Source organism: Osmia bicornis, chromosome 1 (assembly GCF_907164935.1).
Source record: "Osmia bicornis bicornis chromosome 1, iOsmBic2.1, whole genome shotgun sequence".
Classification (NCBI taxonomy): domain Eukaryota; kingdom Metazoa; phylum Arthropoda; class Insecta; order Hymenoptera; family Megachilidae; genus Osmia; species Osmia bicornis.
Window position 1 is genome coordinate 8633209 of NC_060216.1, and position 13579 is coordinate 8646787.

The 13579-nt window shown below is 32.6% G+C and overlaps 1 protein-coding gene across 4 annotated transcripts in view; it reads left to right on the plus strand.

Annotated features, from left to right (window-relative positions):
* The window catches only part of LOC114882903 (lachesin-like), a 172771-nt gene that overhangs the window by 126021 nt on the left and 33171 nt on the right, over positions 1-13579 (plus strand). For 2 of the 4 annotated variants that reach the window (XM_029200086.2, XM_046286124.1), the window contains 3 exons: positions 1316-1435; positions 2394-2564; positions 8571-11422. In XM_029200086.2, the coding sequence (XP_029055919.1) occupies positions 1316-1435; positions 2394-2564; positions 8571-8821 (542 nt within the window). In that variant the 3' untranslated portion in view covers positions 8822-11422. Of the gene's footprint in view, positions 1-1315; positions 1436-2393; positions 2565-8570; positions 11423-13579 lie in introns of those variants that run through there. The other 2 variants (XR_003790501.2, XR_003790500.2) reach the window with 2 other exon arrangements.

The following is a 13579-nucleotide window of genomic DNA, read 5'->3' on the forward strand; positions in this document are numbered from 1 at the left end:
TAAGAAAAGTTTATATAATATTAAAATAATTTTATACTTTGCGCAAAAGTATAGTCAGGCATTCTACATTGACTAAGCATTCTATACAGTGCCTGCTTTTCATACATATACATACATCTTCTACAGTCCAAATATGAACCTCTTTTTTTATACATAAATTTCCTCACAAAATAAAATTAAATCTAGAAAATCTTGTCGAAAAGAATCAAACATATCCTCAGCGAGAGTTAACGATCCCCATTCTTCGAACTACCCTTACAAAATAAAAAGTAAGGAACAAGTTAGAAAATCCGTTCGAGAAACGGAGACAAAAATCCCGTCTGGACCACTTTTACCGACTTATCTTTAAAATATACATAGATAAAGCATGTCGTCTGAAACAGGGGTAAGCTCTTTGTGCTGGTACTTCCTTGAAATGCAAGGACAGACGCAACCCCGGTCAAAAGCAGTGGCCGGCGACGGTGGCTGTTAAAACCTAAGAAGCTCAGAGAAAGCTACTTACGATATTCGAAACGAAAAACGGGGTACATCGCGAATTACCTTCGGTTCCCTCTAAATGACAGTCTGTCAAGCATGTCAGCATTTCATTATCGTAAGTTTCGTTGCCCTGTCGTCATCTAATGGGTTCTACAAAGGAACGAACGCCATGAAATACCATTGTAAGGCGATTTCATGGATACAATACATTGTCTCGTGATCTTTGTTATTTTTACTGCTTCCTCGTAAATCCCTTCTTGGAACCTTAAGTGTATCGTGTAGAATTGAGAACGAGAATAAATCTGATCTTTCTAAAAGAAAAGACCAAAAAAAAACGATGTTTCGAAACTAGAGTAATGTAACTTCAGGGATTGTTTGTACTGAATCAAATTCATGTTACTTTTTGATTTTTATTACCAAACAAACTTTTAATTGGAATTTGCACAAGTTTGGAAAGATAAAATTAGTTCAATCAGAATTGGGTAAAAAATGATAAAATAAAAATTTGGAAAGAAAATATTTTTACTGATGATAGTACTTTGATATGTATATATATTTTTTAATAACTTTCCATCACTCCCTGTATAAATAACTGTGTAATTCCAACTCTTTCAAATATTACTTTTAAAAATCTCTCATTGGTTGATAGAACCAATATAGGTCAGTTTCTATCTCTCTTAAAATAGTTTCCTGACATTCAATTTATGCTGTATTTGATACCACAATTATTGATCCCTATCGGTTGCCGGTGACAAATCGCGACGCGTTCGATAATTATTACATATACGTTATTACTTTATGTTTGGCCATTGATTAATGACGTCACGATAAATTGCAGTTCACCCGATGGTTCAAGTACCGAACCAGCTAGTCGGTGCACCAACTGGAACCAACGTTACGCTGGTTTGCTTCGTGGAAGCATCCCCAAAGGCCATTAATTATTGGACACGCGAATCAGGTAAGATTCAATTAACTATTGCGGGGTGGGTTTATTTTATTGACTTTTAAATGGAAGAAAGAAAGACTTTTATGAACGCTTATTCTATGATAGACATTTTTAAATAAGAGACTTATGGAAACATTTTACTTGCAATTTTTGAATGAATTTTACATAATATAAGCTACATAGCAATACGCTAAAAGCATTTGAACTTGCGTGGTTACAGAATAATTTAAGGATTCTCTGTGTGCAACCATTTTATGGATTAAACAATGTTAGATATTTGTCATACAATTAAATCGTTTTTCGTTGTTCACTCATTCTTTTTACTTTTGTCAAGTTTTTCTTACGTTACACATATAAGAGTATGATATATGAGTTCTACAATGCATCAGCATATTAATAAACTCGTTTAATTCAAACCCAACAAACAATCTTTTTCTTTTATCTTTCACTGTTACGAGTTACAAATACTTAAGATAAAATATAGTTCAAAATATTATACTTTTGATATTAAATAATGAAAAATTTATAAATAGACTATATTGGATATCATCATGTACCTTGATATTTAACTCTTGAAACAGCGGCGCCTGAGTCAATCGTGACCCAAACTTATATAAGAATATTAATTTAAAATCAAACGTATAATTTTTAAACGAAAGAGTTTCATGTGTTGGAAGAATAAATTTTAATGGAACAGTGTAAAATTTAGAAAATGGAGAGAATATGAGATACAAAATTAAATTAAAATTGAAGCTCTCTCCATGATTCACTGATCAAGGGTTAATATTTTGTAAAAGCACCATTAATTTTTATATACTTCTTGCAAACATTATTCCAACTAATTAGAAATATTTTATATAAGATTTCTTCCTTAATTTGAAATTTCTAAAATCGATCATTTGCTAGGTTCATTCTTTATAACGTTTGAATATTATTAAACTTAGCATTTTGTTAATATTTTTGTTCACAGGTGAAATGATAATCAGCAACAGTAAATACTCGATGTCAGAGGTGAAAACTTCGGTGTACAGCGTTCAAATGCGTTTGGTGATCATGAATCTTCAGAAACAGGATTTCGGTGGTTACAGGTGCATTTCAAAGAACTCGATCGGCGATGCAGAAGGCAACATTCGACTTTACGGTGAGTTTCTCGTGGATAATGCGTTTATAAGGATCGCGAAGTTCCACAACTTCGAGACTTCGTCTTTACTTCCCTTTACATTTTCCCTGTCCCAACGAATCTTCTCTTTTCTCGGCTGCTGTAAAAATGTGACACGTTCCCAGCGGGAGCGTATCGTTTTCAATGCAAAAGTTTCCCTGGAAACGACTAAATAAAAACTGATTGCGTTTAGTTTGCAAAATAAAATAAATATATCAGATTAAAATTTATAACCATACGTAGTAAATCTAAAGAATTTTATTACACGCTTGAATAGTTTAAATGATTGAATATTACTGCAGTGAAATGGTTAATTTTGTATTATCGTTATTTTCAAAAATATTCAAAGTTTCAGTAATTTGTGTCTCTTCCTATTCTTCAATATCTATAATTCGTCCAACGAGACGAGTCAGTTTATGTTTACAAATTTACGCGTTCGACGCAGGGCCGGCTCAGTTGTTTCCGGTTCTTCAAACGTTTCCGTCGAGGTTTGTGTATGTACTGTGAGTCGGGTCTGCTTCGAACACGTGAATTTGTACGCATTTACTGTCTCATTTTGATGGATAGACCAAGCTTTAAAGTTTTGTTTATATGTAAAAACGACACGTACCCTTTGCTGAACACAAACCTTACAAATATGTACTTTGTTATCGACTTCTACACAAACGCGTTCAGTAAGGCTTCGGGCTTCGCAAGGTGAACACGTATACGCGTGACGGTCGTCAAATAAGTTCGCGTTGTAAATCATATTCTACGTGTGCTATCTCTTCATCTTTAAACAATAACTGTACTATTTGGATAATTGTTCAAAGTGCGTGTTTTTTATGTTAAATTATCAATTAAATTCGCGTTTTGAACATTAATATTTGGAATTAGTACACGCGGTCGGTCTTATTTGTTTAAATAATTCAGTTGATGGATGTGTGTTATATAATTAACGTCATTATCCCGCGTTCGTTTAATTAAAATAAGTGTTGCAAGGATGGGAACAGGCAGCAATCAGGGAGCTTGAAATTGTTAAGGTAAGATATTTTTTATTTATTTTTTTTTTTTTTCGATGAATATCATCCTACTTTATTTATGAGGTATAAAAGCTGGTAAATGTCTACAATTAGGACCCCAACGAGAAATCAATTGAAAAAATGTAAATTCTATGTATTTTTGCCCCTCGAATCCAAAACTGTTGATATTTGGGGGTCGCTTGTATTTTTTCTGATAACCTACCCTATGTAGGTTAGTGACGCGCTTTAAAAGTATTGTACTATTATTATTTGCCACAAAAATTTAAAGTTATTCGAATAAATAGTCTTGCTATTATAAAAATTTTAATATTATAAATCACTACCAGACTTACTAAATTCACCTAAATTATTGCCTTTATCATAAATTTTGCATCAGTAAATTAAAATTGTTTAAATTTTCGTTTTGGAATCGTGCATTAATCTAAAGTTTTCCTGGAAAAGATCCAAAATGATTAATTAGAGAAAAACAATTTATTTGACAACAATTAAAAGATAAATAATTTATATACACGTCAAAATGTCAACTGTACAGGGTGCATGGATTATCGGAGTGGTTGTTAACAATTTACATGCAAATCAAAGATAAATGCTCGAATGAGATAATTGAAATAGTCGAATTATTGATATACGAGCGACATCGAGAATAATAATGACCTGACAGATATAAAATGCAGCAATTTCAAAAAGTGGTGAGAATGTGAATAAATTGCTTTGTTACTGTAACATTCGCGACACGTTTACCATGCAAACTAAAGTACATCGAAACGACATAGTTATTCGCAACGTATAATGGTCGTTCACCTAATGACAATGGCAATTAGCATTGATTATTAATTTGAGCGTAATAACTGGTGTATCGGGTTGCAATTGGCCAAGCTGCTTATTTTTACGAAACTGATGATTATCGTTTGAACTAGTTCAATTCTCTCTGCAAATACAAATTTGTTTCGTGACAACTTTCTAAAATCAAAAATAAGAAATTATCGTGCATTGGTAAACGTTTTATCATGATAACTTTTTTATAGGTATTAATTATCAATCTTCAACTGATTTTAGATAAAATTATTGTTATTTAATATAAAATCTATATATCACTTGGAGAAATAAATAATTTCTTATTTTAGAAAATATTGATCTTTAGAATATGACATTAGTTTAGAAAAATAAATGGTACAGATTTAAAAACTTCTGAAAGAATTTTCTTGAAAATTTCTTCAGAAATTAAAAATCTTTTAAGAAATAAATCAGTAAAAGGAGATGTAAATATCAGAAGAATATTGATTCTAATTATTGAGTTATTAATATATGTTAGCTTTTCTTGGTATTTCTCATTTCTCGTAGAACAATCCAAACATATCCTGAAACGCATTTTGCATTCCGTTCCAACTCGTCTCATAATATTTGTCCGTCGCATTTGGCGATATAAATTTTCCAGTAAAAGTTTCCGAGACAAACGTACACCGCATAACGAAACTGCAACATGATAAAGTGATCGAATTTATTGCAGCCTGGCATTCGTTGTGAGTGTACGTTTTTTCTTGTAAACTACCATGTAAACTCTCCGGAAGAAAATTATGAAACGACATTCTAAGTTTAAGATAATCTTTCAAATTAAGTATCAGAAAAAAGTTGAATTCATTGAGTGTTATTATTAAGCTAAATCCATTTTTCATAGAATATAGATACAAGATAAATTATCTAGGTATTTTCCTCAAGTATTTAAGAATCTCTTTGGTAAAAAATATTCTAATGAATTTCTTTATTTCAAAGAAAGAAAAGATATGCAAGTTTATTTAATTAAAAAATAGAATCAATTTGGAAATCTTCCAAGATCCTCTATCTATAAAAAAAATTATTAGTACTATATTGTATTTTGGTACCATATAATTCTTCTTTGAAATAATTTTTCATCCCAATTTACAAAGAATTTGAAATGATTAGGTTAATTGTCTCGCCCTGTATACATTTTTCACACGATGGAGCCGGGAAGACGTAACAAGTGGAGCAAACCGTGTTTAAGTATTTACGAGTGAATCACCGCAACACGCAGTCCATTATCAGCGCGCGAAATAGTACACCCCCACGGTTAATGATCGAAATTTTATCGTGTAAACCGTGTAAACTAACATACCTCCTCTTTCTGTTAACGTCCACGATTGTGTGCGAAGAGTTGTCCTGATTCGTGGCATGCTCGAACTTCTCGTTGAAGTCACGCAATCAGATAAGCTTGGGGGATTAACCGTTAAACCGTTGGTATAAACGGAGCGTAAAGAGAAAAGAGCGGGGTGAATTGTAAGTAGTGTTGTTTTTCCTTCTCACACCTTACGTTATAAAGTTTCGAAACTGCAGGGTTACATTCAATTATGTTACAAAATTATGGAAGGAAGTTTTAAAATTTTAAATAACTTCACATAACATTGTAATCTCATAGTGTGAAGATATATTTAATTACATTACAGAATTTTGTAATGAATTTTAGAAATTTCATTAAAATATTATCCCCTGTCCTCCCAATTTCTTACCCTTTCGATCCTCCAAATACATAAATAGTCATGCAGGAAGACAAATAGATGGATAAAAGATAAAAGAGTAGGAATAGAAGATCAAAGACACGAGGATGGTCATAGGTTCACCCCGTATAAAAGACACGATCAAGGGTAGAAGAGAAAGGGGTGGTAAACAGGATGTGGGACGACAGTGTGGCGAGATGTTGGCACGTCACGTGAAGGGCTAAAAGTCCGCGAAACAATATCCAACCAGCAGCAGGAGCAGCCCATCCTGCTGTGCTACATCTCTCTTCCCTTTTCTCTTGCTGCTGCTTCTTCTGTTCCGTATTAGTTATCGTTTATCAGGCCGGCCAGACAAAACGCGCCGTCGGGAATTGGGTGAGCCATCTGTTGCCAGACATGATCGATAAAAGTCCGCCAAGTGCTATCAGTGCTAAACTGCTATTTCGACGAGCTGCCGCACGTTTTCACCCCCTTCCATCCCCCTCCGCCTCACTTCCTCTTCGTTCCATACCCCTCTAGGCCACGGTTCGTCGAATGTGTTCACCACCTTCCGCGATTTCTTTTCCCGTTCCCGTTGCTTCTTTCGACGTCCTCGTTCCCCCCGCAACAGCTGTCCGAAACCGGAACTATATACGCAATAAATTGAATCCTCCCTACAAATTGCTCGTTACTGACCGGTTACGTTTTTACACACTCCTCTGGGACTATGAACCCTCTTAAGGTGTCGAAGTTGAAGAATTTCTTTCTTTTGTTAATTAATCAAGCGATGGTTGAGATAGAGAAAATTCAAATTTAATTTTAGACCTTTTCTTATTTTCATTTCTTAATTTTAACTTTGCAATATTTTTATTGCAGGGGCTAGAAAGGGTTAATTAATTATTATGTAACTTTGAAGCATTTTAATCTTAACTTTAATTTATACTGTAATAAAAATGATTGGAATCTATATTTTTCATTGCTTTGGATGTCATTTTTCATTATACATAAATCAATAAATTCGGTAGAAATTGCTTTTGTATTGTTCTAATTTCAGTGAATTACTCGTAGAATATAATAATTCGAGAGAACAATATCGAAAGAGTACAGCGGAGCCGAGGAAGCTTCCCATTTCGCCTTTTCCAATTTCTGGAGTGTCAATTTTGCAACACATGGCCCTTGCGTTATCGCGATGGAAGATTACACTTCCTTTCTAGCTTTTTTTTTGCTTTTCTTTGTGTGCTTTTTTACTGAAGTGTCGGGCAATTCCAAGGGATAGCTTGATCAAATTGTTCCCCTGCTCGTAATAGATCCGCAAGAAAATGATTTCATTAGATGACCAGGGGTCGGAATGGACATGTAACCTTCTAACATTAGTGTCACTCACTTTGACGAATGATTTCCATCATTTTTTATTTTTTTTGTTCTTTTAGATGACATTTATGAATTCAACTTTCATTTATTTTATGATGACTTTCTCAATTTAGGTAATTTACCTTTCCATTTTTAATGATGCTTTAATGAAATAAATAATAGAAATATTAACAATTTTAGTAAAAAATCATTTATTTTGTTACATTATTTCTACGAAAATCAAAAAAGTCGTGTAAATTGGAAATCCAATGTGCATCATATGTGATCGGAAGGGGGGAGGAATCGTAAAGAAATTTTAATATAACGAATGGTAGAGTCACGAGGTAATGTAAAAAACTGAAATATTTTTATGAAACCACGGCACAAATTTAATATCGCTTTTAAGCAGTTGCAGGAGATGCCGGACACAGATTAGTGTTAGTAGTGTACACGTCGATACATGTATAAATTGGATCCACTATAGGAATTTCTCGTCAAAGAGAGGAATTCTTGCGCCCTCTTTTTCCCTCAATAGTTGCCTCCTATGTGCTATGTGACGTCGAGCGTAAAACTGCACCACCCCATGGGTCCGTTATATTTTTCTATCACAGGGTTATGCATACGAGAAAAAAAAGAATATAATATCGAGTGTCATTTAAATTAGCTCGATAATAACGAGGTAAATTGTTATTGCAATACATGTATCCTATGGACAGCTTTGAATAAAAGTGTAAATTCTGAAAGGAATTTTTCAAACGTTCCTCTTTTTTCTATTCTTTGGAGACGAAAAAAGTTGCTCTAACTACTTCTGTTATTTGTAGAAAAATAGAAAAATTTTGTCACAGAAATATAATATGGTATCGATGGGGTCATGGTATTAATAATATTTTTTAGGCGGAGGGTTTTCGATAATTTCAAATTTTTTAGAATAGTTATTTATTATATCTTCATAAGCTAGGAAACGATTTTATATTATTAGGTGGTGTATTTTATATTATTAGAAATGTACTCCATTTGCTATATTTAAATCAAAATTGATATATTAAAGTGAAATATACTTTTCACTAATTTTAACGAAAATTCATTGTTCACTTATCTAATCTAGTATGTACCGATTTTCTGTTTAGATATGGATCTACCAAAGCACTCGAAGAAAGTGGAAAACCGTCGAGGGGAGTACGACACAAATGAATCGATAAGTAATCGGGATCACAGACTGAATCACGTGTACCAGGGTTCTTTACGTGAAACGGGTTCGACCTTAGAACCGTACTTCGACGATGACGATGTATCCTCATCGACATCGTCGAACAAAATTCTACCAATCGCCTCTTGTATCCTTCTGATAACACTTTGCCAGCTGCTTGTTTTCACGTAAAGAATATTCAAACGCGTTGAACGAAACAAGTCATATATTTCATTCGACGATAATTCATTATTTTTATCGCGTCGTTAACTATCGAACTCTGTGCTGTGTTAGCCAATCGACTGAAAAGATATCGTCATTTTAATATTGATCCTGTATTTATGTTCGTTTCGTCACTCCATCGATGATACTCTACCAGATCTAGTCAACAGAAATTTGGTTGCAGGTTGTTTATTCGGTAAGTAACGATATCTACAGTATTTTTTTGTTTCATTTATTTTAATAATTTGAAATTTAACAGTGAAGTAATTTTAACTCTTTAGTTTTTTTTGGGGGGGGGGGGGGATCTTTGAGAGTTTCTCAATGTTTATTTTTTTTTAGATTAAACTATTACAAGTATGCAGAATTTTTGATTATTTTATCCATCATTTTTACTACCCTTAAAAGAAAAAATGAATACGTACTATGGTGAAAGACAATGTATTCTTAGAATAAATAAAATCATAGGCAAATTGTTTATGTATAAATGATGGAAATATTTGAATCAGAGTCTAGTATAATTAAGCATCAGATTTGAATTTTTTACCTCGCTTTATTAATCATAAACCTTAAATCTCGCATGGCATTCAATACGTAAACCAACTACCAATCTCCGACTACGCTAATCTCGATAGATTCCTAAAAAAAAATAAACACACCCATAACGAAGTGACAGAGGGAATACAAACGATCGCGTTCCATCCGATATTTCCTTTAATCACCATATTTCCCCGATGTACCATGTAACAAGCGTTTGAACGAAAGGCAGCAAAGAGGGTTGACGGAAAATCAAGTAAAACCTTTCGATTTTCCTCGCCTCGGTTCCGTGACCTCCGCGAGTTAAACACAGAAATAAAAGTTGGCAAAGACGATAATCGTTTCAGGGAAACGCGATCGGGGCTCAGCCATTTAATAAAAGTCAAATCGAGCGAACGAACCGCCGATCCGGCCTTGTTTATTCAGATCCAGCCGATCGATGCGGCATTTATAACACGATACTCGGCCTGATGCCGGGTATTATCATGCCACGATGAACGTGAAATTAATATTCTAACGAATATCGGAGAAACGGAACGATGGGAAGGAAGATCTCGTCACGTCGAACAGCTCCACCCGTGCGATTGTCCGTCTAGGCTTAACGAGATATCTCGTTAGCAGTGCATGTTCGTCTGTGGTCTCTATCTCCCTTCAACACGGTCTCTCGATTATCTGATCTGTTGAAATGATAGAATTATTAAATCCTGGACTCGTTTCGTGTTTTTTTTCTCTCTTTTTTAACTCTTCGTTCTTCTCTCTGTGTGATTCGTTCGTTGGTGTACGTCGACACGACACATTATTGTGATCGTTGATGAGGATATCAGGGAACCGAGATAAATACACGATCGCTAGCAAAATCTAGTTACGCAAATGTTAGCCGGGACAAAGAAATACGTACGAAAGCAGCCGTACGATGCTGGTTTCATTAAAATTGTTGTATAAGGGTGAAAGTGTTCTTTTTTAATTGTGACTTGTAATAGTGGGCGGAAGTTGCCTTTTGTCGGAGTGTTATTAGGTTGAATAATGTAACGATGAATTAGGTTCGTTTGAAGAATTAAGAGGAAATAATTATTTCGAATAAGATTACTGTTGTAATATTAATGTAGGGTAGCTTGAAAATTGAAATTAGAAAATTAATTGTTCCTGTTTTTAATACGTTCAGTGCCAGGCGAGATTTTAAAGTTTATGATAAATTGTTTAAAAATAGGTCAACAAATTAAATTCTGATGCTTAATTATAGAAAGTTTAAAATTTTTCCCATGTTATTTCAATGTTTGTAGAAAGCTAAGATTAAGTATTTAATAATTTGCTGTTCGACAGCTTTTGACAATCTAAGTTTCCTTTTATATTTTATAATTAAAGTTCACTCTTGCGGCTTTGCAATCAGCAAATATAATTGAACTTAGAAAATTCATTTATTACTTAACAGAATTTCTAACGTAAGTATCATCGAGAGGAAACAATGCTCTCTCTCTTTTTATATTATATAGATAAAAGATAAATTAGCAATTATTGACTAATTGAATCCAATACATATCCCTAATCAATTATCAAGTAGGAATATAATTTCACGCGTTTAATCGACGATTAGAAGTACACAAGTCTGAAGATATCATTAGATTTGTAATAAATGCAGAGATTTGTACAGATGGACTGAGTTTATCGGAATAGTTACAATAAAAATCATTTAAAAATGATTTTCTGATGAATACAGAAATACAAAAGTCCTTTGTAACTTAATACAAATTAATGAACTGTACCTATAACATTTTTTTCTAATTCTAATTTTCATAATATTTGATTTATTAAAATATCTAAATTACATTTTCCTCCACACTTTCATTCATTAAGATACCTTGATTTTCTGTATTAAGCATACAAATTAATTAGCTAATTAGTTATTAAAATAATCGTTATTGTTATTAAACCTCTTGAACCATTTAATGACATTTCAAATTCATGAAAACAAAGGAAAATCTTTTAATTGAAAAGATGTAATATTAATAGCATTCAATTAATTAGTACGTCCAATAAAATTCATTCAGTATTAAAGTAATTAAAAGTCTGAGAAGATAATAATAATGAACCCATTTCGTTATAAGAATTATTTTTATCAGGAAAATATGAAATTTTTTTTTAGCTTTGAGTCAGTATTATTATACGGATCATATTGTAACAATAACGATAAAAGCAGTTCCGTAAAAAAGATTCAATTATTCGTTGTGCGTACAGCGTGCATTTCCCCGTTTGCAAGAAAATCCCTCGATGAAAATGAAAAAGGAAAGTCGCGCGGACAAGCACAAAGTCGTTAATTAAAGTCGTCGTGTGAGCGAAAAACGAAGATTGTATCCGTGCTTTCGATACTCGTTATATCGGTATGCGTGAAACAGAATGATGCCGCGTTGTTCGTATGATGAGCTTCCACCGTATGTAGTGTAAAAAAAACGAATAGCAACCGAATGAAACGTGTGAGAGAATTTCGTGCTATTGTAAGAAACGTACTACTTTGCTTTTGCAACCAGAGAAAAAAAAATGAGAAGACGTAAATCTCGCAAATCACGAATGACTGCGAACTTATGCCCGTATGTGTGTTAAATGACTATTTAATATTACAGCGGTGGCGAATTCATGATCTATAGGGGTCATAAAGTACCGAGAGGTAATTTCAGGTGCCCACATGATTTTTCAAAACGATTCCGAAGAATTAATGGGTTAAATATAATTGTATCATCCAATTTTAATTTTGTGATATTCTTTTTGCTACTATAGATTGATCAATGAGTTAAATAAAAAATTGTTTTTTCGGTTCAAATATTTGACCCGCGACTTTTAATTACAAAATTTTTTATTTGATTCTGGCCCACCGCCAGAAAAGCCTCGCCATCTTTGTAATATTGCAAACCATCTCATACATCATTTTCTCCCTTTTCCTATGTAAAAGGAATGAGCAATTTAATTTATTTCTAGGGAGGGTTGTTAAATTTTTTATTTAGTTCAATTAGTAGGAATGAGTTATGAATTATTGATGAGTAAGTGATAGGACAAGGAATTTTAATCCTTATGGGGTTCATAGTGGTCCGTCAAATTTATTGCAAAATTATCTTATTTTTTATTTAATTATTAAATTTTTGCAATGCAAATTCGGAGAAATGGTACCTAAACGAAGTAATGACCCTAGGAAACCATTTATCCAAATAAGGTTTAAATAATTATGAAAAGAAAGTAAATAATATGATGGTAAAATTGTTACTCTTTCTTAGTATTAATTTCTGAAATTAATCTATAATTAATCGTCTCATTTTTAATTGAGTTTGCATTTGAAACGGCACGTACGGTATTGAGAAGAAATTGTGTTTCATTGGAAATTTAATCACTTAATCTAATTATCTATTACACTGAAACTCCATACCATTGGTGAATTAAAATTTAAACACCAAGCTTGTAACTCGACCTTCTTCATGTTACTCTAATTAAATTTTTATTTAATTATTCGCGAAATGTTAAATTTGTACTTTAATTAGCTATTGAAAGGAGGTCGATTTAGAATTAAATGTTAGCGTTAGATTCTCATTTCAGTTATCTTGAAAAGATAACAAATGTTGATAAAGTATTGCTAGATTGATTTAATTGAAAGAACGTGCCAAATACGTGTGAATTTAGAGCAAAGGTGTTGCATTTTATTTACATATCAAGACATTTTTTAGTAACATTTTATTAAAAATGTTTACAAAAATCGAATATTGAACAAATAAGTCTTTTAATACTAGAACAATTAGTTCTGGATAATTTTATTAAATAAGGAATTAAAAAATTTATTAAAAATTTGAGATACTAAATTGCGAAAAAATACGTAAAGGTTCTTAGAAACGAAAGACTTATTTTAATTTAGATTTTTGAAATTTGAAAGGTTACAAAGCAAATAAGAAATATTATGCACCATTCGAATGAACGTTGAATGATTCGATGACTGTCAATAACTAAGGAATAAAAGTTATGCGGTATTTAATATCACTGGATATAAGATTACATTTATGTGTAGATTGTGTAAAATACGGAATAGGATGAAGCGATATTATTGAAGTTATTGAATTGTTGACTGTAGGTGTTTACGACGGTTAAATATATATATATACATGATAGAGTATAAGATATAAATTAAAAAAGAAGGAAGAACGAAAGGAATGAAATCGACCT